Here is a 24697-nt window from a genome sequence, read left to right on the forward strand (position 1 = left end):
CGGGGGGAACCGCGAATTCCGGGCAAGCGGTGGGCAGCGGGTTCGGATCCCTCCCGGTCCCGGGTGGCAGCTCATAGGCAGGAAGCGTCCCGGGGTGGTGGCGGCAGATTGGCAGAGCCCTGCTCCAATGGAGCGGCGGCGGCAGCCCCGGCGGCTTCGCACCGCCTGCGCTACCGGCCCCAGCCAGCCCGGTGCGGGCGCCCCGCTCCCGGCCCCGCTCCCGCTCCGATAGCGCCATGGACACATAGCCGCGGTGCCACGCAGGAAGGTAGGGAACCGTCCCCCGTCCCCAGCCCGCGAGGGGAACGAGTCGCCGCCGCCCCGACTTCGCGGTGAGGGACGCGCGGCTGCGGTCAGACAGCTCCCGGAGCTGTTTGCTGCCCGGTGGAGAAAGTTGTGCGGGTGTGTGTGGATGTCTGCGTGTCTGTGTCCCCTCGCAAAGCAGCTGCCGGGGACTTGTCCTTCCAGTCCCTCCCAGCTGCTCGTGGGTACCCAGCGCTGCTCCCCCTTCTCCGCCCTCTGCGCCTCCGCCTTGCCCGGAGATGCTCGGGGGATTGGTGTTCCTAGGATGGGATGTTTGAGCCCCTTCCCCAGCCTCCACAGACCACCCCCTACCATTCCCGATTTGAACACCACTACTGTCGCTGTCACAGAAGGGGGTTTTCTGGAGAAATACTGGATTGCTAGGCAAAGCACCCCCCTGGCAGGGCCCCCTCTTCTCCTGGGGGGTCCAGGGAAAAGCTGCTCCTAATTAGGAGAGGCGCTAAGAGAGGCGCTTTCCCATGCGCGGGCACTGGCAGGGCTCTGCCTGCCTTGTCCCCCCTTGCCCCGGGATGCTGTCTCAATCCCAGTTTCTCTGTGCCAGCCACGGATGAGTGGCCACCCCTGGGCTGTGCCCACCACAACCCTTACAGGCTGGCTCTGTCACCCACCAGGTCCCCTCCAAGCTCTGCCTCTGGGCTGGTGAAAGCCATCGGAGGTGCCCACGGGGCTCAGCTTGGCTTGGACATCACTGTCAGCAACTGTGACCCCACTGTGATGGGGTGTGAGGGTGCCTTTTGCTTGGTCTCCGTGGATCGGAAGAAACCCAGCACTGCAGCAGCTCACAGATGGGTAGCCATGCTCGCAAAATGGTGTTGGAGTGACTGGCATACAAGACATGTTGGTGGCATAGCCAGAGCTGAGACTTCTGGGGCTGCCCAAGGGCCTTGTGTGCCAGGAGGTGACTGCCCCATGTCTGGCTGTTGTGTTTGCAGAAGGAGGTAGCGTGTTTGCCCTCTACCTGTTTACAGGAGGGCAGGTCGCAACAAGGTTATGTGTGTGATGACATGAGGCACACAGCATCTCAGCCTGGCACAGGGAGAGGAGCTTCACAGGGAGCTGGTGGAGGCTCTCCTGTGGTAGGGACAAGAATGGGATATGGCCACAGTGCTCCCTCATCACCCATGCACCCTCTGTCCCACCAACCTGGCACTTGTGGGGCAGAAATGAAAAGGGCAATATGTGCTCTCCAGAGAGCTGCAAACTGACCTTTGCAGCCAAAGTGGGACTAGAGGTGGGGGACAGGGTCTAACTAGTGGCTGCAGGGTTGTGCACAGGGCTGGATGTCACCAGTGATGGGTGAACAAGGTATGTGGTGTCCAGTAGGGTGGTGGGGAGGGCTCCCTGGAGGGTGCAGCTAATGGCAGAGCCTGCAGGAAAGTGGAATAAAAGCAGTTCTGGTCTTCTGCTTCCTATTCCAGGAAGAGAAACCTCACAGGGAGGGGAAAACTTGACTTGATTATATCTAATAAGCCACTTTTTCCCTGTCCCAGCAGTGGGGGAAGGAGGATGCTTGGCCCTGTTTGTGAAGGATGAATGAATGACTCACTGCGTGAAGAGTCTCCCCGCCGTTTTCATCAGGGCAGCAGCAACAGCAGTTCCCCTTTGCAGCTGCTGGGTTTATCAGAAGCTGTCTTGCTGGGTGGGCTCCCAGGCAGCCCACACCTGCAGCCCACACATGAAGGTGTACTGCCTCCTCTTTCTTTCTCACACAGCTCACCTGGACTGTCCTGAGTGGGGAAACCCTCGTGGATGGCAACAGTGTGTGGCATCCTCACCTGCCATGAACTGGCTGAGCACTCAGTTCAAACCCTTTCTTTCCACTCTGCTCTTGTTCAAAGGCAACTCCAGGCTCTTCCTGCTCACACAGGCCTCAACCTCCCTCCGGTTTCCTGCTGAATGCGTTCCTGGAGAGCTTATTCCCCTGTGGGTTTGTGCCAACATTGTGCTTTTAGTTCAAGACCTCTTCTCTCTCTCTGGTGTTTACCCTGCTATATTTATAGCTTCCTCATCAGATTAAGCAAGCCAAAGGATTCTTGCCTCCTCTTCTCCCATAGGTTTGGCTCTGGAGGAAAACCCTTTGTGAGATGCTTCCCACTGGAGAAGGCAGGTGCCAGCTTGTGTCTCTGATTTTCTCCCTTTGGAAAATTTCAGCATCTCTCACAGCTTGTTTCCCCTCGTTTTGTTTAGGCGTGAAAGAGAGTGGCTCTGCCCCTGCCCAAGATATAGCCAAGGGCAGAGTTTGGAAGATATGGGAGCTCTTCCCTATAGGCAATACACCAAGGCTTCAGCAACATTTGGGATGCTGATACAATGCCAGCATTAGGGATTAGCCCTGGGATGTCTGAGTTGGCTTGCCGGGATGTTTAGAGAGTTTTTGGTTTTTCTAAGTGTTCCTGTGGTTAAAACAGCACCTCATGTGTGAAAATCACCAAATCTCTCTGGACGGGGATGCCATGACCTTACGACCTGAGTTTCCACCAGCAAATTTCTCTGCACCTCCCTGTGCAGTGGTTTTCTTCTCCCAGGTTACGAAGGTGGGGAAGGGCACAGATGCCTTGCGGTTGTGGTTTTGTTTCTTCCACCTTCCTGCAGGCTCTTCAACAGCCAGATTCCCATGGACCATTTCTGTGAAAAAAGGAAAATTCTTCTGGAGATTAGTAGCAGCTTTGCAGTATCAGGGATCAGTGTGTAAATAGGAATTATCTCTCAAGTTTGGCTGCTTCCCAGGTCTCTGAGTCACTCTGGCATGGCATGGGATCGGGTGAGCTTTGAGCTCTTTTTAAAGGTCATACCATCTGCAGCCCCTGGAGCATCTACCTATAACTCTCCAGTATATGTAGATGGCTGGGTTGGAAGGTGCAATTCCTTCTCTCTAGTGGTATGAGTCTGGGATTTGGCAAAAAAAATGCTCCTCCTACTCTGGTGTTTCCATTGAGGAAAAGAGGGACAAGGAATCTGTCAAGACCTGATTTGCCTCTGTCTGACCAGGACTGCTCCCTGTGGTCACACTGGTCACATCTGATCAGCATGGCTTGGGCTTGCTGCAGCGGGCATTGGTCGTTTCTGAAAAGGCTTTTGAGGAATTTTGGAAGAGTCTGGCCAGGGGAAGATCACATCCACATGCTTGTACATATTTCCTAAAGCTGCTTTGGAGAGGACAAGGAGGCTGGAGGGACCTCAGGGGACCTGATATGGTCAGATTCGGGGCTGTCCCACGCAGGTTGTGATGGCATGCATGCAGGCAAGACTGCATTGACCAGGAGAAGGGAGAATGATGAAATCACTTTGGAAATTAGCCTGGGGCTCCCCAGAGGTTGCTCAGCTCTGGTCCATTCCTCTCAGTATGGAGACAGCAAAAATAGAAACTGCTAAATAAAAATTGTTATGGACCCGTGGAGATTGCTGTATAGGGAGAGGTGGAAGAGTTCAAGGCTCCATCATCTAATGAGATCCTTATGGTGAAAAGAAAATCATTTGAGCATCTTCCGGTTTATTTCACCTCCCAAAGTGAAAATAATGCATACTAAGCCTTGTTGAGAAGCCAGTGCTGACAGCACACTGAGGGGAAGAAGGGAAGTAAGAAGCTTCCAGCTTTGGTGGACCATCATCTCTGCCGCTATTTGAGGAGGGTCTTCCAGCTCATTGACTTTGAGGAGTGTTGTGCTCAGCTGTAGTTAAGTGTTGTCCCACCTTGGGGAGCTCCAGACAGGGCTTGAAGCTGCTGCCTGCCATCCTGCTGGCAGCCTCAGGGGTGTGGATGCTCTCACAAAAGAGCACATGAGAGGCAGTAGGGCTGGCATAGCATTCCTGGAGCCCCTGGGCTGGCGTAGCTGTGCCTGTCCAGCTGTTTCCTTCGCCTTCCTTTCCTTCCCCATCCCCTTCCTTTGGGATAGAAGGCTTTCATCCTGGACAGACCAGTAGTCCCATAGGCACATCACAGTCCCTTTTTGATGAAGGTTGGCATGGGTATCCAGTGCCTTTTGAATTCAGTAACATCATGAAAGCCTCAGTTCAGCCCTTACCTTCCTGCAAAAATAGACAGAGAAAACCAGAAAGGGCTGCTATGAAGGGTCTTCATTGTGGTCCATCCCAGTGCTGTGCCAGTGTTGCAACAGAGCTCATAACAGCTGTGCTGCAACAGCCCTGCAAAGGTCTCCAGGGATGGCCTGGCTGCAGTGGCCCAGCTTGGTTTTGCGAAAGCTGCTGTCACGCAGGGTGCCCAGGCCAGCTGGCACCTCCCCAGACTTCCTTACAGGGCCAGGGCCAGCCCCCAGCTGCTGGGGAGGTCTGCAGGAGTCTTTGCTTTCCATGAGTTTGGCTGAGGCCTCAAGGCTTAGGAGGAGCTGGTGGACCCAACCAGCTATTGCTCCATCCTTGTCTTGCAAAGGCCAACACGCAACTTCAGGGGTTCCTCGGTGCTTCAGCTGCTTTTGATTTTTTTGTGCTCCTGCAAGGCTCCCGCTGGGTTGTTTCATGGCTCCCTTGAAGCTGCTCCACCCTATCCTGGCTTTAAGTTTTGCAGCTTCATGGCTGGAGTATGGCTGTGCCAGGGGAGGCATCCGTTTTCTTTGGCCTCCCTGATCCTGTGCCCAGCTCTGGTTCCCTCTCCAGCTGGGATTGTGCCCGCAGTCCTTGCACCCCAGCATCCAAAAAACAGTGTACATAGGAAGGAAGATGAGTACCTCCATTTCCTGTGCTGGCACAGAGAGCAGTCAGTGTGAGGGACTGGTCTCTCAGACTATCTTGCAGACACAGCTCTTGATCTGCTACACATCCACATTCCTCCTTCTGAGCTGGAGTTTGCAGATATGCGCTGGGTTCTCTGGCAGCTCCTGAAGCTGGGTGGTTTGCCCTGGAGATGTCTTGGAGATCTCTGCTCAGCAAGGCACTGAGGCTTGGGTTCAGAGTGGTCTGGGAGGATGGTGAGATGCCCGAGCTCGGATGGAACAGCAGTGGTGCCTATGCTGTGCCTGGGCTGGCTGGCTGGCTGGCTGGCTGGCTGGATGGATGGATGGATGGATGGATGAAGGACTTGAACAAGGCAAGGTCTGTGGGGAAGCACCCCTGGTGTGCTGCTGTTAGAATGGGATGATGCTGTGCAACACGTCCTCCTGCGTCCCCAAACTATGTCCCCATGAGGGTGCTTGCTCCAGTAGGGTGCTTGATTGTGAGCCATGCATGGAGAACTTTCTTCCTACAGTCCTGGAAAGGTCTCTGAAAGCTTTTTCTTCACCTATTTTCCCCACCTGTTAAGGGCAGAGGGACTGTGCAGCAGCATTTAACCCTCCTAGCATATGCGGGGAACCTCACATTGCTGCTGGCGATGTGGCTGATGCATCTCCATCAGTGGCAGCATTTCAGGGATGGCAGCGAACACCTCTCTACCATCCCTCACCACAACTAGAGGAGGGTGGAGCAGAGCCAGAGGCAGAATTTGTGGCCAGCTCTATGAATTTCCAATTACCAGCTTGCCTTGCCACTGTATGAGAGGTTCCTGCACCTAATTTTTGGTGAAATGATCCATTTTTCTCAGTAATTTAATAGTGTGGGCAGGCTGCTTGCTGTCAAAGAGCCAGCAGCAAGCACCGAGGAGCCTGTGTGCCGGGCTGCCGGGCCATAACCACCTTCCCTGGGCGACGCAAGAATGCTGACCTAATAGAAAAGACATTTAAAGAGGAGTTTTGGAGAGCAGCTCAGCTCATATTCAGCTCATGCGCATGGTTGCTGATTGTAACAGGGCCTCTCCATGCTCCAGCAGGTCCTGAGGACCGGCATGGGCAGTGGGGACACCCCTGATGGGAGCCGGGCACCAGGGCACAAGCCATGCCAGCCATCAATTGGCTCAGTAGTTGCTTTATTTTTTGGGAAAAAAAGTTGCTTCGGGGGGGCTGTCGCAAGTTGTGAAGCGAGGTTGGGTTCTGCGCCCAGCTGCGGTTCTCCCAGGCTGGAAAAGCCACAGCGTTTTGCTCTTGACATTTTCCAAATGAGATGTTTTGATTTATTCTTTTTTTCTTTTTTTCCAATTTATTTTATTCCCCGCCCCAAGGTAATGTTTGGAAGACAAATTTAGCTCGATTTAACTCAAACCTTTTTAAAAAAGTAAAACCACTGAAAACTAAACAAGGCCTATCATTTAGAACAAAATGTTTTGGTTTTCATTTTCCTTTTGGCATGAAAAACACAAACTTCATTTTTTTTCATTTTCCTCTTGACCTACAAACAATTTTACTATTTTCTTTTCTCCTCCTTGTTCATTCCCAAGACCACATTGTGCATTGTTGCCAGGGAACAGGGGAGCCCTGGTGCTGTTCCCAGTGGGATGGGGGTCCCAGGGTGGGTGCTTCCCTGTGAAGACCAGAGGAATCTTGCAAAATCAAGCAGGAGCTGCTCTCCCTGCTGCCAATACTGACTCAGCTGGGAGCTCCTTGTGATTAAGGGAGGTCCGTGGTTGCGAGTCTGTTCCAGCTCTCTTAGGGGGAATGCAAACCCCTGGGCAGGGCAGAACTGTACTGCGGGTGCTGTGCTCTGCTGCTGGGCATCCTTACTGAGAAGGGTGAGCTCTGGCATCGCCTTCTCTCCTTGTTTATTCAGGTTTAAAATTAATCTGACCTTCCCCTGCTCAGACTTGTGCAAACACGGCACGTCCGTGGGCAGGGAGCTCCTGCCGGCCTGAGGGGAGCCCTCTGTGTACCCAGCTTGCTGCATTACTGTCCCCTCTGGATCAGGTCCGCACGAGGACCCGGGTGCTGGGGCACGGTGGGGCTTCCTCCTGGCAAAGGCGGCTCTGGCCGCTTAATCCTCTAGAGCTGCCAGAAGACTGAGTGTCCGGATCTGGTGTCTCTGAGCTGGGCAAGGGGTGGCTGCAATGCTTCCATCCCGGGCAGGAGCCTATGTACCAGAGCCAGCGATTGTTTCCCCAGCCTTGACCCCCCTCACTACCCATGAACCCAACCCTGCGTCTTCCACCTTCTGCCAAATCCCAGCTCACCGGGCTGTCAGCCGGGCAGGGAGCAGGGAAGGGGTGATGGGGAGCAGCACCGTCGCCAGACCTGCTGCAGAAGCAAGCACCCGACTCATCCACCACCTGATTTTATTTTATTCCCCTCTCAGTGCCTCGCTGCATACCACAGCCGTGCTTTTTATAGCCCCCAGATGCAGCCTCGGCATGCTCCCAGCCAGCTCCCCGCCGCAGCCCTGCTTGCTCCATGCCAGCAGCCCCGGCCAGGGGGGGATGGACGACATTCCCGGGGTCCCTGTGGCGGTTCAGGGAGCGGAGAGCATCGGCTGCGGTGGAAGGCAGGTAATTAAACCCTAACCCGGAGCCACGCTCCCGTACCGGCGGAGGCGCTTCAGGAGCCGCGTTCGTCACCCCCGCCGGAGCCGGCACGTGCCGTGCCGGGTCGAGGCCGAGTGCTGGTGGCCTGTCCCTCGCTGTCCCCTCTGCTGCTGCCCAGGACTGGCTCCGGGCAGCCCGAGCCACCAGCTCCTTCCATGAGCCAGCTTGCCCTGCCAGCTGGTGGAGGGGGTTGCTGTGTCAGCAGGAGGGGTACCCCCTCAACCCCTCATTGCCGCCTGGCCTCTGGCGGGTTTACAGAAGTTAGAAGGAGATTAGAGGTTCCTGCCCACTCTCCGGGAGCACTTTTATGAGCATCTGGGGCTCGCTGCTGCGTTTCCACATCTCACAGCCACTTCCGCAGCTGAGATGCTGCTATGGGATCTGGAGTGAGGAGAAGGAGATGAGGTATGAGGCTCTGCTGCAGGCTGCATGCCTGGAGCACCCCTTTGCTGGGATGTGGGGTTTGCAGAGCGGGGGCAGCCGGCCAGCAGGCGGGGAGCGAGCATCCTCGCTGGGAAGCAGCAGGGGGGCCCCCGGCGCCTCACTCCCCGGGCTTTCTCCAGACGTGATTTCACCGCTGCGGGGAGGGAGCACGGCCAAGGGGCAGGCCCTGCTCGCCCCGACGGCACCCGGTTCGCTTGCCGGGGCATTAGTCATTTGGACCGTGGCTGGGTATGGGATGTGCCTCAGGTCCTCGTGGGGCAGGGGGACGGGGGCTTGGAGAGCCTGTACAGGGCAAAGAGAGAGGGATGGGAACAGAGATGGATGGATGGATGGATGGATGGATGGATGGATGGATGGATGGATGGATGGATGGATGGATGGATGGATGGATGGGGTGGGGGAGCTTCCAGGCTCGCAGCCCAAAGTCCCCTCCATACTAAGCTGCGAAGGAGGGCACAAGGCAGTGGTGAAGCCAGGGGTGTGCTGGGTATCTCCAGCTGAGCAGGTGGGCCAGGATGGAGCCACCCTTGCTGAGCCAATGCCTGCAACTTCTTCCCAGACTTCTGCTGTGACTTTCCAGAGCTGGACATGGCAGCATGGAGGCAGAGGTGATGCTGTGGAGAGGCAGCATCCTGCTTCCTGGATGGTTTTGGGGAGATATCCCAAGGAGAGGGCTTCTCCAGAGGTTTGTGGGGTCCCTGGGAATGGGAAGAGCCCCATGGGACCCTGCCATGTGCCCTTTGTTTTGCGTGGGTGCAAGCTGCTGGGTGCCTGTGAATAATTTTAAGCCTTGACCAAAAGACCATCCAGTTGATTTTACTTCCAGCAGAGAGGCAGGGAGAGGCCAACTAGTGGAGAACTGGTGGTGTTGCCATGTGGCTGCTGCCAAATAGCTGGGGCAGGCAGCCTTGGCTCCATGCAGGCAGGGCAGCGGACAACGGAAAGCAGAAAGCTGCAGGGGTGACGAGGAAGGGATGTGCAGGGGTGGGCTTTACAGAAGCACAGCTGTAATGTTGACCCAATATGGATTGCTGTAAAGAGGAACCCTCCCAAATCTGCTCCCTCTTGGAGACAATGAGTTTCAGTCCATGAGGGATGGAGTCTCGCTGACAGCACCTCAGCCCTTGGGTGAGCTGGGGGGGGGCTGTGGGAAGGGGGAGCTGCTCGTGCTGCCGGCCAGGTGCCGAGCATGACGGGAGAGGGGAAAGCCTCAGAGACTCATTCTGAAACAAGGCTGCCCTTTTCTTCTACTTTACGACTGCATTTTAATATCCACAAACATCCCGCCCTCCCCGGGCTGCTGCCAGCAGAGCCTGCATTGCCTGCGCTTGGCCTGCCGAGAAACCCCGGCCAAACCCTGGGCCCCAGCACAGGGGAGAGGATTATTTTTCCCCCCTCTTTTTTTTGTGATATGTTTTCTATAGCTCTAATTGGACAGGCTTGAGCCCCAGCCAAGGCAAACACACCTGGGGGAGCCTCACTTTACAGACCCCATCTGCTGTGACGGGGGCTCTGCTCCCCACACAGCCGCTGCCTGGCCCCTTTATAGGGGAGGGGGCTGCTGGGGTTGGGGGGGTAGGACCACTCCCACGCCAAACCACTGAGCAACCTCCGTGGAGGAGGAGAACCCAGCGAGGCGGCGCAGGGAGATGGTGCAGAGGCAGCGGGGGCACCCAGCAGAGCCCCGTCCCACAGCAAGATTCCAGCCCGGCGTGGAGCTGAGGTATCTCCCTGCTGCCAGTGCTGCTGTGGTGGCACAGGGCTCTGCGCCCACCAGGGTGGGATGCGGTGGGTGGGAGATGCAGCAGGTACCAGCAATGCTTTGCCTTCCTGGGGTGACAGCATGTTCATCAAGGGGTTGCAGTCCCTAATATCTGCGTGTGCTCAGGAAGGGAAGATGTGGGGGTTTCTCAGCATGTCAGGTTGTGTTTTGGGGTACTGGACCACCTATCTGGTGAAACTTATTCAGGGGCTGTTCTGGACTGCAGACAAGGGACATCAGCATGCCAGGCCACTCCAATGGCTTGTATTGACATCCAAATCCACTCTGGGCTGAAGTTTAGGTACTTCTTCCCACAACTGTTGGCTTTTTGTGGGGCTTTTTAGCTGGGCTCTTCCCCTTCCAGCTGTCTCAGGATCTACCTCCAGTGCCCCCATTACCAGTGAGTGGAGCAGTGCTGGCACCCTTATGCCAGGGTCTCATGGCTTTCACCTCATATCTCCACTTAGCCAAAGCCAAGACATCTGTTGGGGTCTCTGCTTGACCTAACCAGGGTCCCACCTCTTCTGGGACCAGGGTGCATGCCCTGACAGCACAATGTGCGCTAAGGAGCAGCAACACACTTAGGTGGCACCCACCACTTGGCTCATCCTGGAGTACATTTTGTCCTCCCTTGCACGCACCATCTGCCAGGGGTGTGCAGGGCACAGTGGCCCCACTCCATCCTGGGGCATGTATGCAGCACACCATCCCTTCCTGGTCCACCTGCCCATGTGGTGACCCAACAGCACTGAAGAGGCATCACTGCTGCAGAAAGCACTCCTGGTGCTCAAGGTGCCACTGTCTGCTCCTGGCACCTACTGCACCCTCTCCTCTTCTGCCTGGTGCTAGAGAGATGCTGCCTGCAAAGGGAAATACTGCGTTTTCTTGGGATTCATTGCCACACATACCCCCCAGTGCACCCAAGTACTTTGCACCAACATTGCTGACTTAGAGCAGTAAGAACTGAAGTGGCAGCCTAAAACAGAAAGGTAAGATCCAGCCTCACCAAGGCCTGCTGTCTCACTTCAGGTGAATGGGATGAGCTGTGAGGAAGGTTGGAATGTGCCTCTGTTCCCTTCTGGCCAGCCCAGAGGATCTCTCTGTGCATGGGGGGAGCTTTGGGGCACAGCCGGAGTTGTGGCAGTGAACAGGGCAGCTCAAGCATTTAGTGAAGAATTTTGGAACTGTCTTGGCCTCCAGTCAGAGCAGGCTGCAACGGGAACATTTCGAAATTCTTTTGGATGAGGAAAATTCCATGGGCAGCCCCCCTCCAGAGAAAGTTTGGGATGGCTGAAATGTTTGGAGTTAGAGGCTGCTTGCTTTGTTTACTCTGAATTATAACACTGGGGGGGGGGGGGGGGGGGGGTGGAATCCAAATGAAAAGAGACAATAGGAGCCTGTAAACAGAGCTGGCCCTGAGTGGGGCTGGGGTTTCTCTCCAGCACTGGGGAAGGAGATGTGTCAGCACACTCACTGCATGGCCCTGCTTTCCCCCTCCTGGATACAATCACACTTAATCTTTCAGAACTTGGCTGGGCTTTTTTTCCCCTAGCAAAAAATGAGCTGAACGGTGTTTTTCCAACCTTCTCAACTTAGGCAGGGCTCAGCCCCCATCCCCTGGCCCTGTATTACAGCCCCCATGTTTTCCTCTTCTTTCCACTTTTTTGCCACGTTTCCATCTCCTTTTGGCTAGGGGACTGCCATCTGATTGGCTTGGCAAGAAGTGTGGTGTGGGGGCATGGATGCTGCCCCCAGTGATGTGTTTTCCCAGCCTCTGTCCCTGCCATGTGCCTAACTGCCTCCCCTAAGCTGCCTTCGGGTAGCAAGTTTGATGATCTTTGAGGTCAGTTCCAGCCTTAATTGTTCAATGATTCTATGAAAGTAGGTAAGGTTGACTGCAAGCTTGGAGGTCGTGGTTATCCCACCAGGTGAAGGACACTGGCACCACTATCGCCACATCACACATTGTTGGGGGCCTGCGATTTCCATCCCCTCGCCCCTCTCCCACAGGCACACTGCTGGTGATGTACAAAAGCTTAACAGGACACCCTTTGCTGGTGGCTTTATTTAGGCCACCCCTTGGTGATGGCTTTATTTGGCTGCCCAGGTGGTCCTAATGACTCCTGAAATCCCTCTCTTGCCCAAAAGGGATTTTGTTTTGCAAAAGGAGTGACAGCAAATTGCTAGCTGGGGGAGCATTTGTGTAAGGTGAGCTGTTTATTTTGGCCCTGCTGTGTTTTGGCTGACCCATGCGCCTTCGTGCCTCAGGGATGGAGCTGAGCCTGATGGCTCTTGGGCTCCGGCCAGCTTTGGAGCAGGGGGAGGGAAGGGGGAGCATCGTGTATGGGGGATGCTGTGGGGCCCCGCTCCTGATCAGAGTTCTCAGCCCCAGGCTGGAGTTCATCAGGAGCATCAGAGGGAGCTGGATGTGCCTGGGGCATTCACAGGTATGTACATGTATGTCTATCCTCTACCTTTATGGATGTGTGCGCTCTTGTATCAGCTCCAGGACCAGCTTATGAGGGAACTTTGTTCTGGGAGATGCAGGTGGTCCTGGAGGGGCAGGCTACAGGCTGGTACCCAGCTGCTCCGCCGTGCTGGGAGCTGCGTGTTCACTTAATTCTCTGCCAGCCTGGGCTGAGCCCAGGAGCAGAAAAATGTCCCAAATCTTAAAATGTTCCTGGGACAGGAAAAGCCTTTCCCACCCTGCTGTAATCACAGGGTGGCCCAGCTGTCTGCTGGCAGGTCCCACCCGCGTCCCCAGATCCAGCACTGTGCCCATCCCTGTCCTGTAACCATGTGCCAAGGACAGTGGGGATGCAGCACCCCCTCCCACCAACTTCCATGCCTCCACCCTAAAAATAATCTCCAAGCTGTAAAGAAACCCTCCAGCACTACAGCTACAGCACTGGTAGGTTTCTTTATAGCTGGGAGATTATTTTTAGGAATGTCTTTGGCACGTGGCTTCGGAGAGAAGAGTGTGGGGATGGGGATGGGGAGGGGGGCGCCCCTTCTCTCCCCCACTGGAATGCAAATGCTGCCAGCTGGCACAGTGTCAGGGCTGCTGGCTGCTAACAGAGCCCTCGCTGTTTTGGCCCTTGCTGATGCCTCTAGTTACAACTGGGAGCCAGAGACTTCTTCCCGCAGGATGGAACAGAGGAGAGCGGAAATCAGGGCGTTGGGGTGAGAGTTTCCCAGCTGGGGTAAGAGCAGAGCCTGACCTCCATGGTGCTGCTGGCATGCTGAGGTGTGTAGGGGCCCCTAAGCACCAGGAACTGCTGGCAGCTGCTTGCTCCACAGAGGAGAAAGGTGACTCTCGGGTTATGGAGGGGTTTGGGCTTCACTTTGGACACCAGTGGGACTCAGGTCAGCTGGCTATCACCAGTGGTTGTTGGAGGGGCTTGGTCTAGTTTGAATGGAGATGGGCATTGTATCTAGCTGTGGAGGTAACTGGTTCCCTGAATGGTGCTAGGGTTGTCCTCGTGTTTGGGCTGAGCTGAGGTTAACCCCACACCAGGGTTGCATTTGGTTTAGTTCCACATTTGAACTGTGTAACCTCACGACTGGACTGTGCTGAAGTTAACCCTGTGCTGGAACTGAGCTGTGAGTTAATCCCACTCATGAGCTGTGCCGAGTTTAGCCCTGCATTAGCATGGCATAACCATGTTTGACGTGTGCTAGGTCCAGCCTCACATTTTGGCTGAGCTGGGTTTAGCCCCACTCCTGGGCTGGGATGAGTTTAAGAACACATTTAGTCTGCACTGGATTTAATTATCCTGGGTTGGGTGGAATTTAATTCTCCTTCTGGGCTGTGGGGTGTAATCCGGTATTTGGGTTGCCCTGAGTTTAGCCCTGCATCAGGACTGTTCTGGATTTAGTCCTATGTTCAGCCTGTGCACAGGTCTTATTAGACTGCACTGGCCTCACAGGGAAAGACTCCAACTGCTTTTACTGGTTTAAGTGGAGTAATTCCAGTGTGCTGGGATTGCACTGGCTGCAACTATACATGTGTGTGTTTTGGCGCAAGCCAACATGGTACCCCCCACCCCAGCAGGCATGGGGGACATGCACCCCACAGAAGTGGTGCAGAGGAAAACAGCCCCTTTTGAGGTCCCCAAGACACTGGGAGGACCTGGGGACAGTGCTCTGAACATCACCCCTGAAGTGCCCAAGGTGGGCAAGGTGGTGCCTCAGGTGCTGCTGGAGTCCTGGAGATTGTGTGTGGCCCTGGTGGTGGTGAGGGGCATGCTTTCCTCCAGCACCCACTGCCACTGCTGGGCTTTCTCTGGGCACCCAGGGAGGGTGTCAGCTGCCTTTAGGGCAGGGGTGGCTGTTGCAGGGGCTCATCCAGCAGTGGAGTTGATGCTCCCCTCGCAGGCACATGTTCATGCAGTGATGATGAAAGTCAGCAGTGCTGCACGATCTGGGCAGCTTCGCAGTGACCGGGACATAGTCAGGCCATGCCATGGCTCCTCAGAGCAAGGCATTGTGATTCTTCGGGCCTGTCAAGTGCAAGGGATTAGTAAGGCACTGCTCCCAAGGCACATTTCTCCACAGGGAAAAAAGGAGAGGGTAATTCCTGCAACATTTCACATTTCAGCAGAGGACATTTTTCCTACAGCAGTCGCTGACAGAAAGGAGGGTCTGTGGCACAGGGCCAGGGATGCTCCCCCAGCTCAGGGGATGCTCAGAGTGGTGCCATCTCTGGGGCATTAGAGCCAGCTTTGGGCTCCTGCCCATTGCTTTTTGCAGGTGGGTGACTCTATCAGGGCCTGGCAGAGTAGGGAGAGCTGCCGAGTGCTCTTGGGTTACTTGCCATCTCTCTGTTGCAGCAATGCTGCCCTCGACCACCCTAAGAAGAGGTTAAGACGCGCCCCAGCTTTCTGTGCTCGGTGGGGAGCATCACATGTCTCCACGCTGCCATCTGCAGCCTCGAGGCGCAGTGTCATCTGCCTTTGTCCCTGTCCCCACCATCCCAGCTCTGTGTGCAGCCCATTTGCTTTGAAGAGCAACTTCAAATGAAGTAAAACAACAACAACAAAAAAAACTCACTAAGAAAACAAAATCCAATGTCTTTCAAAGCCCCGAGCACAATGGAAAGTTGGCTTCCCCCAGGAATCTGTGCTGGGCTTTGCCAGGCCACGGCAGGGCATGGCACAGAGCAGCTGTGCCGACGGAACTGTCACGCCCAACGCGGACATTGGTGCTGGTGCACATGGCCATGATTCTGAGGGAAGTTTTGGCTTACAGGACTTCCATTTGCATGCAGGAAGGGGCTTATGTCACTATTTCTCCCCACCACTGCCCAAAATCTTGCTCAAATGGTGCCCAGCAGAACAGCAGGATCAGGGAGGGATGGAGAGCGACACCTTGCATTTCTGGCTCACATCCACGGGGGCCAGAGGCTGCCTGGTCACGCTGGCCACGCCAGTGGACAGGAGCATCCCGTGTGGAGGGAGCAGGGTCCGGCACTGCTGCCCGTCCTACCGGGACCAAGCCACGCCCCCAGGCTGAGCTGGGTCCCTCTGCCCTGGCTGTAGCAACGGGATGTCACCCAGCCCGGGCTGGCGGCAGACGTCTCTCTGGCCAGAATTAGCATGAAGGGAAGAAGAAAAGCTCTGATTGTTCCTTCTGTCCCGGCTCAGCTCCAGGACCACTGTGCCGGGACTCTGTGTCCCCAGAATGTGTCACTGCTGGTGCAAGCATCAAGGGATGTTTTCTCTGCCTGTGTGCCCATCTGTGGGGGTGTGGAAGCACCAAGGAAGGTAGGCCTGGCCGCTCACACGCTTGTGTTCATTTGCACGCCTGTTTTTCCCTTGGCCAGGGAGTTTGGTGGCAGAAAATAAGGGGATCCTTTCTGGGCAGGCTGTCATATAGCACCTGGCTGCCTGCCCTGCTTCTGCACCTGGGGCAGACAAGGGCTCTGGGTCTTCTCCAGCTCTGTGGCTCTTTCTCTCTTTGTTTGTGGCCTTTGGCCAGGCAGGGAAAGGCTTGCCTTGCTGCTTCTCTCTGCAGTGATGCTCTGTCCCCAGTGATCATTTATGGCAGTGCTCTTATGGGTCGTTTACTGAGTCAGTGTGTGTCTGGAGGAGCTCAGTGCTGCCTTCTCACACTGCGCTGGCGGGGGTGAACATGGGGTGCTGAGGTGAGGATGGGGAGCTCTCGGAGAACCCTGGGACAAAGGGTGGAACATGTGGACTGGCTGTCAGGATGAGCAGCGTTAGGGTTAGGTTTAGGGTTAGAGTTAGGGACCACTAAGATTAGGGTCTAGGCTAGTGGTCCCTAACTAAACTTAATCACTTGGGTCATTATGGAGATCTCCACAGCTTTTGAATGAAAAAACAGGGTGGTCAGGAGAAGAAATTATTTTATTTTATTTTATTGCTATTTTTCTTTCTGTATATTAACACACTCTATCTTCTTCCTGACACACACACATACACCCACTCCCCTTCCCCCTCCCCCTTGAACTATTCCTTCACTCCAGCCCACATGGTTTTTGGAGTTATTTTTGGTTGCTGCTTTTAAGACAAAATACACTCCTTTTTGTCTTCTTTTTTTTTTTTTTTTTTTTCTTATTCCATCACCAAAATATCTTACTTTCAGGCCAAACGTTCCTAGTTACTTACCAGCATAGTTTTGGCAGAGACCTTTTGACTGATATTTCTTGGGAACATTTCTAGGGTGGTTTGGTAGGAAAAGCTTATGACAGTCTCATGAAATTATTTACATTCGGGGATTGTGTTTGAGGCTGCCTGGCATGCTCAGAACAGGGTTGATGTGGGGTGCTGCACGCCTCCCCTCTGCAGCACATTGCCTTGTAGCTCTTGTTTCCTTCGCCAGGCAGTTTGGTCTGTGGCCATGGGCAGTCTGCCACAGGAGGAGAGCAGGCTGCTGTTCTGGGGTGCCTTTGCTGGGCTGGAGCATCCCTTCCTCCAGTCTCTTAGCTGTTGAACCCAGGGGGACACAGATTTATGCCTACAGATTTATGCCTGCTCTTGGGGCTTGCAAGGGACCTCACTGCCTTATGTGCCCTCAGCCCTTGCCTGCAGTTGGGAGCAGAGCCCAACAGTGTTGGTGTAAATAAATAGGCCTGTCCAGTTGTGAGGGGAGTCTTCTAGGGAGAAATTATTAATTTCTGACTGACAGAGACCGTGTGGCATTCGTGGTAGGGACAGTGTGATGCTGGCCAGGTTGTATGCCCTGGGGTGATGCTTGCTGGCACAGACAGGGTGATGGGGCTGGGATGGACAGGGACTGGCTAATATGTCTTGCTGATGCAGGACTCTGCAAGTGGGTCCAGATGCTTTAGGGTCATGCTCACTGGCACAGAAAGGTTGCTGGCTGGGGTGGATATCATAGAGCACTGCTGGCTGTAGTGGACAGGATGATGGTGGTAGGACCAGGCAACACTGGCTGTGGGTGACACTGGCTGATGTACCCATAACGGTGTAGGTTGGGATGGAAAAGGTGATGCTGGCAGGGAGACTCCAGTCTGTGGCAGGGTTGACCCACGAAGAGCTGGATGCACATCCCTGACTGCATCCCCTGCTCCTGTCATTGGTGATCACTAAGCGAGAAGAAGGATTTCAGCACCATTCTCCCACAAATGGAGACGTACCTGGACCAGCCACACAGTTGGGTGCAGGCATGGGCAGTGATGTGAGACTTGGTACAATCTGAGCTATCACAGCCCTGCTCTCCCTGACTCTGTGAGTCTGTTTAGATCCAATTGCTGTCACCTGCCATGTAAATACAGGCCAGAATTTCTCCTTGGTCCCTTCCCACCCACAACTGCATGTGCACAGGTGTCTGGACCACCCTGGGACTCGGAACCAGACAAGGATCCCAGCACAGGATTGCAATGGCAAAGAACCCTTAATCCCACACAGCTCCAAACTCCTTGTCAATATTTGCCCCCTGCATCCCTGCTCCAGGCATGGGAACTGCTCAGCAGCCAGGGATCTGCTGTGACTGTGGCACAGACACTGCCAGACATTCCAGCTGGAGTCCCAGGATTCAGTCCTTGTTCTGTCCCCAGCAGGACGCAATGAGATGAAAGGGAATGAAGGATCCATGGCCCTGCAGGAATGCTGTGGGCCATGGACCATATGAGCTGCCCTATTGCAGGGAACAACACTCTCTTCTCCCCTTCTCTGCCCCCTCCAGATGCGCAGTTCCATCCCAGGTCTGGGCAGGGTGATGGTGTTCCTTGCAGCAGCCCTGGCATCAGCCTCCTTTGCAATCCCTGAAGACTGGGGCGAGGAAGGTGAGACTCGCACCAAGTGCCTCCATACAGAATCCCCCCACCATGTCCCAGGCATGAGGACCCTGAGGGCACCCCATTTCCAGACAGGAGCAGACCTACTAGGGCTACATGAAACACAGCCCTACATCCTAAAGTGATGGCCAGCCTGTATTTCTGCTCACTGCCCAGCCCCAGCTGGGACAAGTCCTTACTTATCCCCTGTGGTGGTACCTGCGTGAAGCAAGACCCCATAGCCAGTGCCCACTGTAGGGTACAGCCCTAGGGCCTCCCCACCTGTGTCCCTAGCCACGAAGTGGCATGGAGTGATAACACCCACTTGGGATGTGTGTCCTTCCAGGCGTGCAGTATGGAGAGCTGGGGACAGATGTGATCCTGTCATGCCCTGGTGTCCATGCCAGGTATGTCTTTTCCATGCACATCAAGGGGTCTATCCAATGGGATGGTTTATGGCGTGGGCCTGGGCATCCCTGTCCTCTAACGCAGCCTGCCTGGTCTCTCTTCCTCAGCTCACCAGTGCAATGGAAACGAGCAGGTGCTGGGGCATTGCCAGAGGGCTCAGCCATCCAGCAGGGATCCCTGGTGCTGCCAAGTGCCAGCTTGGCCCTCATGGGGACATACAGCTGCCATGGCAAGGATGGTGACCTCCTGCACACCGTGTCTCTTCGCCTGGGGCGTGAGTAGCTTGTCTGTCAGCTGGGCTGTTCTAGGGGGAGTGTGGTGCCTGCACCCCTGCCAGGGGTTTGCCAAAAGGGGGCTTGGTGTTGACACAGGCAACCCTGTGTGCTGGATGGGCTGTGGGATGGGGGACTCCTCACTGACTGCTGTTTCCCCTGGACCCCAGACCTGCCTGGAGTCCCCTTTGTGTCCTGCAGAGCATCTGACTATGAGAATTTCTCTTGCTCCTGGACCTCCAGTGTGGAGACCTTTCTCCCCACCAGATATATCACCACATACAGGTGAAGTATCCCCACAAGGCATGGATTGGGCTTGTTATGGTGTGAGTTCTGGGTTACAGCCAAGGATAACTACCAAATCCCACGCATGCCCTGGGTTCACCTCGTGCCCCAAGGACCATGCTGTACCCCAGAGCAGGTCCTGTCTTGGGGTGAGCAGAGCACTAAGCATTTGCTTGCTCTCAGTGGGGACCTCAGCAGCACTGGGGTGCTGGCACAAGCAGGCCCACTCCCTGCTGACAGCTCTGCCAGCACCAGAGGGGCAAATAAAAGAGAAGCAGGTCATCTGCAAGCCTCCACACTCTGCTCTGGCATGCTTTGGGATGAAAGGAGCCCTGACAGCATTGCTGCTTCTAATTATCCCTGCAAGCCAAATTAGCAGGCAGCTTTGAAGTCCAATGGAGTTCATAAAGCACAGTCCTGCTGAAAGCTGCAGGAGCCGGGAGCTTGGTGGGGAGGGGGCTGAGTGGAGCATCAGGGGCTCCACAGGGAGGGGAAGTGAAAGCATGGGATTTGGGGGGCTTTATGGGGAGGCTGAAGCCAGGCTCTGGGGAGCTGCTTCTATCAGTGTCTCTGTGTGTTTGCTGCTGAGTGATGAAATCCCAGGCAAGGAAGGGTGTCCTATTTCTTTTCTCCGGGATGCCCAGCTCCTGCTGCCAGGCTGTTCACTAGGAGAGCCAGACATGGTTTTAGCTCTGCCCTCCATGCTGTCACATGTGTATGCATGTCAGCGTGAGAGTGTGGGGCTGCTTTGCAGTGTGGACTTCTGTCCCTCCTTTGGGACATGGGGGGGTTCACTTAATGCTGCCCCCTCATCCTAATCATCTGCTTTTCCATCTGTCTCCATGGCAGGAAGAAATCCTTGACAGGCGAAGAAAAGCGGAGGTAGGACTGACTCCCACACTGCTCCTGCTCTCTAGGGAGTGACCCCATCCCAAGGGCTCTGCTGCTGTCTTCAGCAAGAGCTGGGGGTCTCCATCAGGGACCCCAGCTACCCTGGAAGTCTGGGACAAGGGTTTTCCTCAGGGAGAAGGGTTTTCTTCAGGGAGGGACCTTCACAGGCAGAGTGTGGAGCTGGGATGAGGGTCCCTTCTGTCATGTTCAGAGGGATATGCCGGACTCTGGAAGGGTGAGGCAGCTGAGCCAGAGGGCCTGCCTCCTCCATCTGGGTCTTGGCATGGATGTCTCCCATGGCACCTCCTTGGCAGCATCTGGAAACTGTGCATGGTGGGTGGGTAGGACATGTCACCACCCTGCCTCCCTGTCTGCAGGAACAAGAACAGGCATGTGGGGCTGTGCGTGCAGGATCCATCCCGCCCTGGCACCTGCACTGTCCACAGGTCAGAGTTCTGGAGCTCCTACCGCCTGAACATCACAGAGCTGAACCCCTTGGGCTTCAGCTACCGCCTTCTTGATGTCACCATGCAGGCCATCAGTGAGTCCCCATCCATCTGTCTGTCTGTCCCACTGTTTGTCCATCCCTAGGCAGTTACCTGTGGGTGACAGTGGGGAACCCTACACCCCTGTGCACAGCAGTGCGGGGTGACAAGGGCTTCCTGTCCTTTCCCACACAGTTAAGCCAGACCCTCCAGAGGGCTTGGTGGTGGAGCCCATCCCCCTGGCCCCACGGCGACTCCATGTGAGCTGGAAGTACCCTTCCTCCTGGCCAAAGGAACCCCACTTCCAGCTAAGGTTTCGGCTCCAGTACCGACCGGTCATCCATCGTTCTTGGTCTGTGGTAAGTGTGCAAGGAGAGGCACGGCTGGTACATGAGCGAGGTGTGCCTGGGGCCAGGAAGGGTAGTGAGGGATGCCCCTGCCTGCCTTACAGCTCTGCTCTGCCTGGCACAGGTAGAGACGGTGAATCTGTCTGAGGTTATCACAGATGCCTTCACCGGGCTGGAGCACGTGGTCCAAGTCAGTGCCAAGGATTTCCTGGATGCAGGGAATTGGAGCGAGTGGAGTCCTGAGGCCCGGGCAACACCAGTCAGAGGTGAGAGGAGGACAGGCTGCAGTCCCCAGCAGCCCACCACTTTGTGCCATCCTTCCCCAAAGTCCCTCCAGAACCCTCAACTGCCCCTCTTCACTCCCTTCCTCATTCACTCAAATATCAAGCAGAGTGAGTCTCAGTTCCAGGGCCACTTAAGGTTGGGAAGCAGAGCTGCAGGAGGACCAAATATCTCCCAGCCCATGTCAGCCTGTAGCTGTGCTGATGCCATTTGGGGATTGCCCTGCACTGGCTTGGGGCAGAGTGGGCCTTCCAAAGCACCATTAGCACCTCAATGACACCCTTGGGCTTGTGGGACCTCTGGGGCACAAAGATACCTGGGGTGCTGCATATGCTTTTGGTCAGTGTTTCCATCCCTTCTTGTGCTTCCAGACCTCGCCTCCACAGCAAATGAAGAAACCACTACAGATGCCAGACTGGAGAGCCTGGCTGAGGAGCCCTCCAAGGCTCCCAACCCTGAGCCCATCAGTGAGTAGAGCTAGGGGTGGTGGGCAGGAGTGCCATGTGCGTGTCTGAGACTAATGGGAAAGGTCTCTTGTCCCTAGCCCATGTGTGGCTGGGCTGCTGGATGCCATAGGGTCCCCAGGTGCTGGGGACTGTGGCATCCCTCAGCTGTGACAGTCTCTCTGTTGCAGATCACAGTGACCCCTTGGAGAAGATGGCTGTCATGGTGTCCCTCGGGGTCTTTGCCTTCTTCATCCTGGCTGCTGTTCTTGTCATCACCATCCTTATCTGGTAGGCTGGGTTTTGAAAAGGAGGAGGTGTATGATTGCTGTCCCCCATCCTGAGCCCTCAGCATGGAGTGCCCTGTGATCCCCCAGCCCTACCCTGGGATCCCTGCCAAAACACACCTGATGCCCCGTAGGGTGATTTATGCTTCCCTTGCCCATGCCTCTTCCCAGCACACCCATTACTGCCCAGCCTGCCTGGGCTCTTTCTAATGACCACAGATCCAAGGGACCATTCTCTGAATCCCCTCATGCTGCTCCTTCTAATATCTTCTCAAAGGCTCTTGCTGGGGAGTCTCATGCTCCAGAGTCAGCACAGACATCCATCCATGTGCCTTTGCTCCCTGGGAATCCTGTCCCCAGGTCCCCTCTCATTCTGCCACCGTGGGATCCCCCTGCCGTGCTCTGGCTCTGTTGTCAGTCCCTGTTCCCATCCCAGTCCTGTTCTGTCTGCTGACCAGTTCCTGCTGTAGCCCTGGAGCTGACCCACTGGAGAGGTTAAGCTGAGCTGGGCACAGTTGGGCACAGCTGGATGGAAGCACAGCAGGATCACTGGGTATGTGGGCAATCTCAATGCTCAGGGAGGCTGCTTGGGGTATTCAGCCACCATTGCTCTCATCTCCAGGCTCCGGGTGAGGAAACATGGCAAGGACAAGACCAAACCAAGCTTTCTGGTTGCTGCCACCCACTTGAAGGCATTACCAAGTGAGTCGGGGTACGGGGTGGGGAATAGGGGGAAATGTGGGGCAGGGAATGTGGAGCATGGGGTAGGACACTGGTAGGTCTCCAGTGTCCCAGTTGACCCCCTATCCTCTCTCTTGGCAGAAGCTCAGATCCTGTAGTGAGCCCTGGCCGATCCCTGCTTCCTGCACCTGCTTGCCCATGCGTGGGACTTGATGCCACTGCTGGCCCCCAAGGACCCCACGCCTCCTGGGTCACCCCACAGCTGTGGACATTGTCGGAGCCCCCAACACCCTGGGGTTGCAGGGTGGATCCTAAGGAGAGAGGCTCTGCTCTCAGGAGCGTTGGACTGCCTGAACCCGCCAGGAGCCAGCTGGAGTCACTTCAGGCTCAGGGTGACAGGCCAGCTCCACCTCCGAGCGCTGCTAAACAAATGGGGATAAGATACTGAGCCAGCCCCACTTCACTGCCTAGTGTTGAGGGGGACTATGGGTGTAGGCTCCAGGGGGTGCTGGGCATCAGTGCCAGGCCAAGGGGTGCTGATCCCTGCCTGTCACCCCCCACCAGCCACCAGCAGGTGGAAGAGAACACTCCCTGCCCCTTCCCTCTGCCCCAATCCCCCGTGCTGTGGCTGGACAGAGCAGCAATGCCAATAAAGGGGATATGCCAATGCTGTCATTGGCACTGTCCAGGCAAAACCCCTTTGCAGATGATGCTGGGCCAAGGGAAGGGTGAGTGCCAGGTTGGGAATGGTCCTTCCAGGAGGTGCATAGGCAGCAGGGCTGCCTCCCAAACTGTTCAGCCCTGTCCCCAGGTGCCTGGAGGGGCTGAGAGAGACCCATGCCAAGGCTGAATACCAGAAGAGGATGCAGACAGGCAGCTGTGTAGGACATCTGCCCTGCCCTCACCAGCATGACAGCTGAGAGAGCTGCACAGCCCCTCTTGCTCTGCATGTGGCCCCCTTGCCGCACCTCGATCCAGACCCTCTAATGGCTTCCATGTGTTGGCACCTCCCAACCCTGGTGCTCAATGCCAGCAGCCCAACAAGATCCAGATGGAGCCGGGTGGAAATTCAGACTGTGGCAACACATGGAGCATGGAGCCAGTGCAGGGTGGGGACCCACCTGGGTCCTGGGGCTGCCCATGAACCCACGATGCATAGGGTCTGGACTGAGGCACCCACAAAGGGTCCTTGTGTGGACTGAGCTGGAGGGAACTAGGGCAGGCTGTGCCTTTTGCAATGTGTTGCGGGCCCACAGGCTCCCTGCTGCTCTCACTGGGTAGCCTGGTTGTGGGGTGATGGGGGCTCTCCATGTTTGGCTCTGTGGGGTTGCAGCCTCTCACTGTCCCTCATGCGCACGGACATGCTGAATGAGAGAGCTGGGGGTCAGCTCTCTATCTGCAGTGAGGTTTACCAACTGGCATGGCACTATCCCTGGACCAGAGCAGAGCTCTCCACAGGGCAGGTAAGGCAGGTAACCTGGCTGGGGAGGTATAAGGAGCCAGATATTGCCTGGACTTCCAGGCTCAGCAGCCAGATCACCTCTCCCAGGTGTATCCCATAGCTTGACAGCTCCAGCTATATCACACTGCCATCACCTGCTGGGGTCTGGTCCCCAGCATCCAACCCAACCAATACACATTCTGATGTGTCACACAGTCACCTCTGTCTTGCCATGGTCACCCTTGTCTCTTGTCAGTCCCCAGCATGGCATGAGCAGCCTTTACCATTGAAAACCTCCTCTTATCATCACCAGATCCCATTCCTCTGCCACTATGGAAGGAATCAAGGCAGTGGTTGTCCAGAGATGCTGTGGAACACAGGTGATGTACGTCCCATAGCTGTGGCTCCAGTGTTTGCAAACAACTCAGTAATTTCCCAGCATCTGGTGCTGGTTTACAGATTGATGCCTGCTTAAGATGTAGCAGCACAGCAGCCAGAAAATGGGAGATAGCAGCTCTGGCCCCTGTGTTCTGCCTGCTTTCAAACTCCAAAAAGTCCAGGCATGCTCCAAATAGAAATTTGTTGCTGCTTGCAGGGGAACCTATAGATCTGTTGTCCCCTTGTGCCAAGCCCTGTCTCACCTTCCTTAGCTGGGTTTTGCCTGGCCAAGCAGTAGGGACACGCAGTCCTGGTGACCAGGGCAGCTTGAGGGCAGGAGAGGCACATCTGGTTCTCATCACTGTATCCTG

General features: G+C 55.6%; 1 protein-coding gene across 1 annotated transcript; it reads left to right on the forward strand.

Annotated features, from left to right (window-relative positions):
* The first annotated feature begins 213 nt into the window (after positions 1-213).
* IL11RA (interleukin 11 receptor subunit alpha) lies at positions 214-23204 on the forward strand. Its single transcript, XM_066338482.1, has 13 exons — positions 214-268; positions 18036-18135; positions 18473-18533; positions 18642-18808; positions 18977-19091; positions 19941-19973; positions 20360-20523; positions 20663-20826; positions 20939-21080; positions 21468-21563; positions 21731-21830; positions 22449-22528; positions 22649-23204. The coding sequence occupies exons 2-13, from the start codon at positions 18036-18038 to the stop codon at positions 22663-22665; spliced, it is 1239 nt and encodes a 412-aa protein (XP_066194579.1). The 5' UTR covers positions 214-268; the 3' UTR covers positions 22666-23204.
* The last annotated feature ends 1493 nt before the right edge of the window (positions 23205-24697 follow it).

The sequence above is a fragment of the Sylvia atricapilla genome, chromosome Z, assembly GCF_009819655.1.
Source record: "Sylvia atricapilla isolate bSylAtr1 chromosome Z, bSylAtr1.pri, whole genome shotgun sequence".
NCBI lineage: Eukaryota > Metazoa > Chordata > Aves > Passeriformes > Sylviidae > Sylvia > Sylvia atricapilla.

Excerpts from the sequence above, each read along its gene's own strand:
- IL11RA (XM_066338482.1), top strand. The coding sequence starts at position 18,036 with ATGCGCAGTTCCATCCCAGGTCTGGGCAGGGTGATGGTGTTCCTTGCA. Across the intron at positions 18,534-18,641 it reads TGCCCTGGTGTCCATGCCAG|CTCACCAGTGCAATGGAAAC; the intron begins GTATGTCTTTTC and ends TCTCTTCCTCAG. Across the intron at positions 21,831-22,448 it reads GTCATCACCATCCTTATCTG|GCTCCGGGTGAGGAAACATG; the intron begins GTAGGCTGGGTT and ends TCTCATCTCCAG.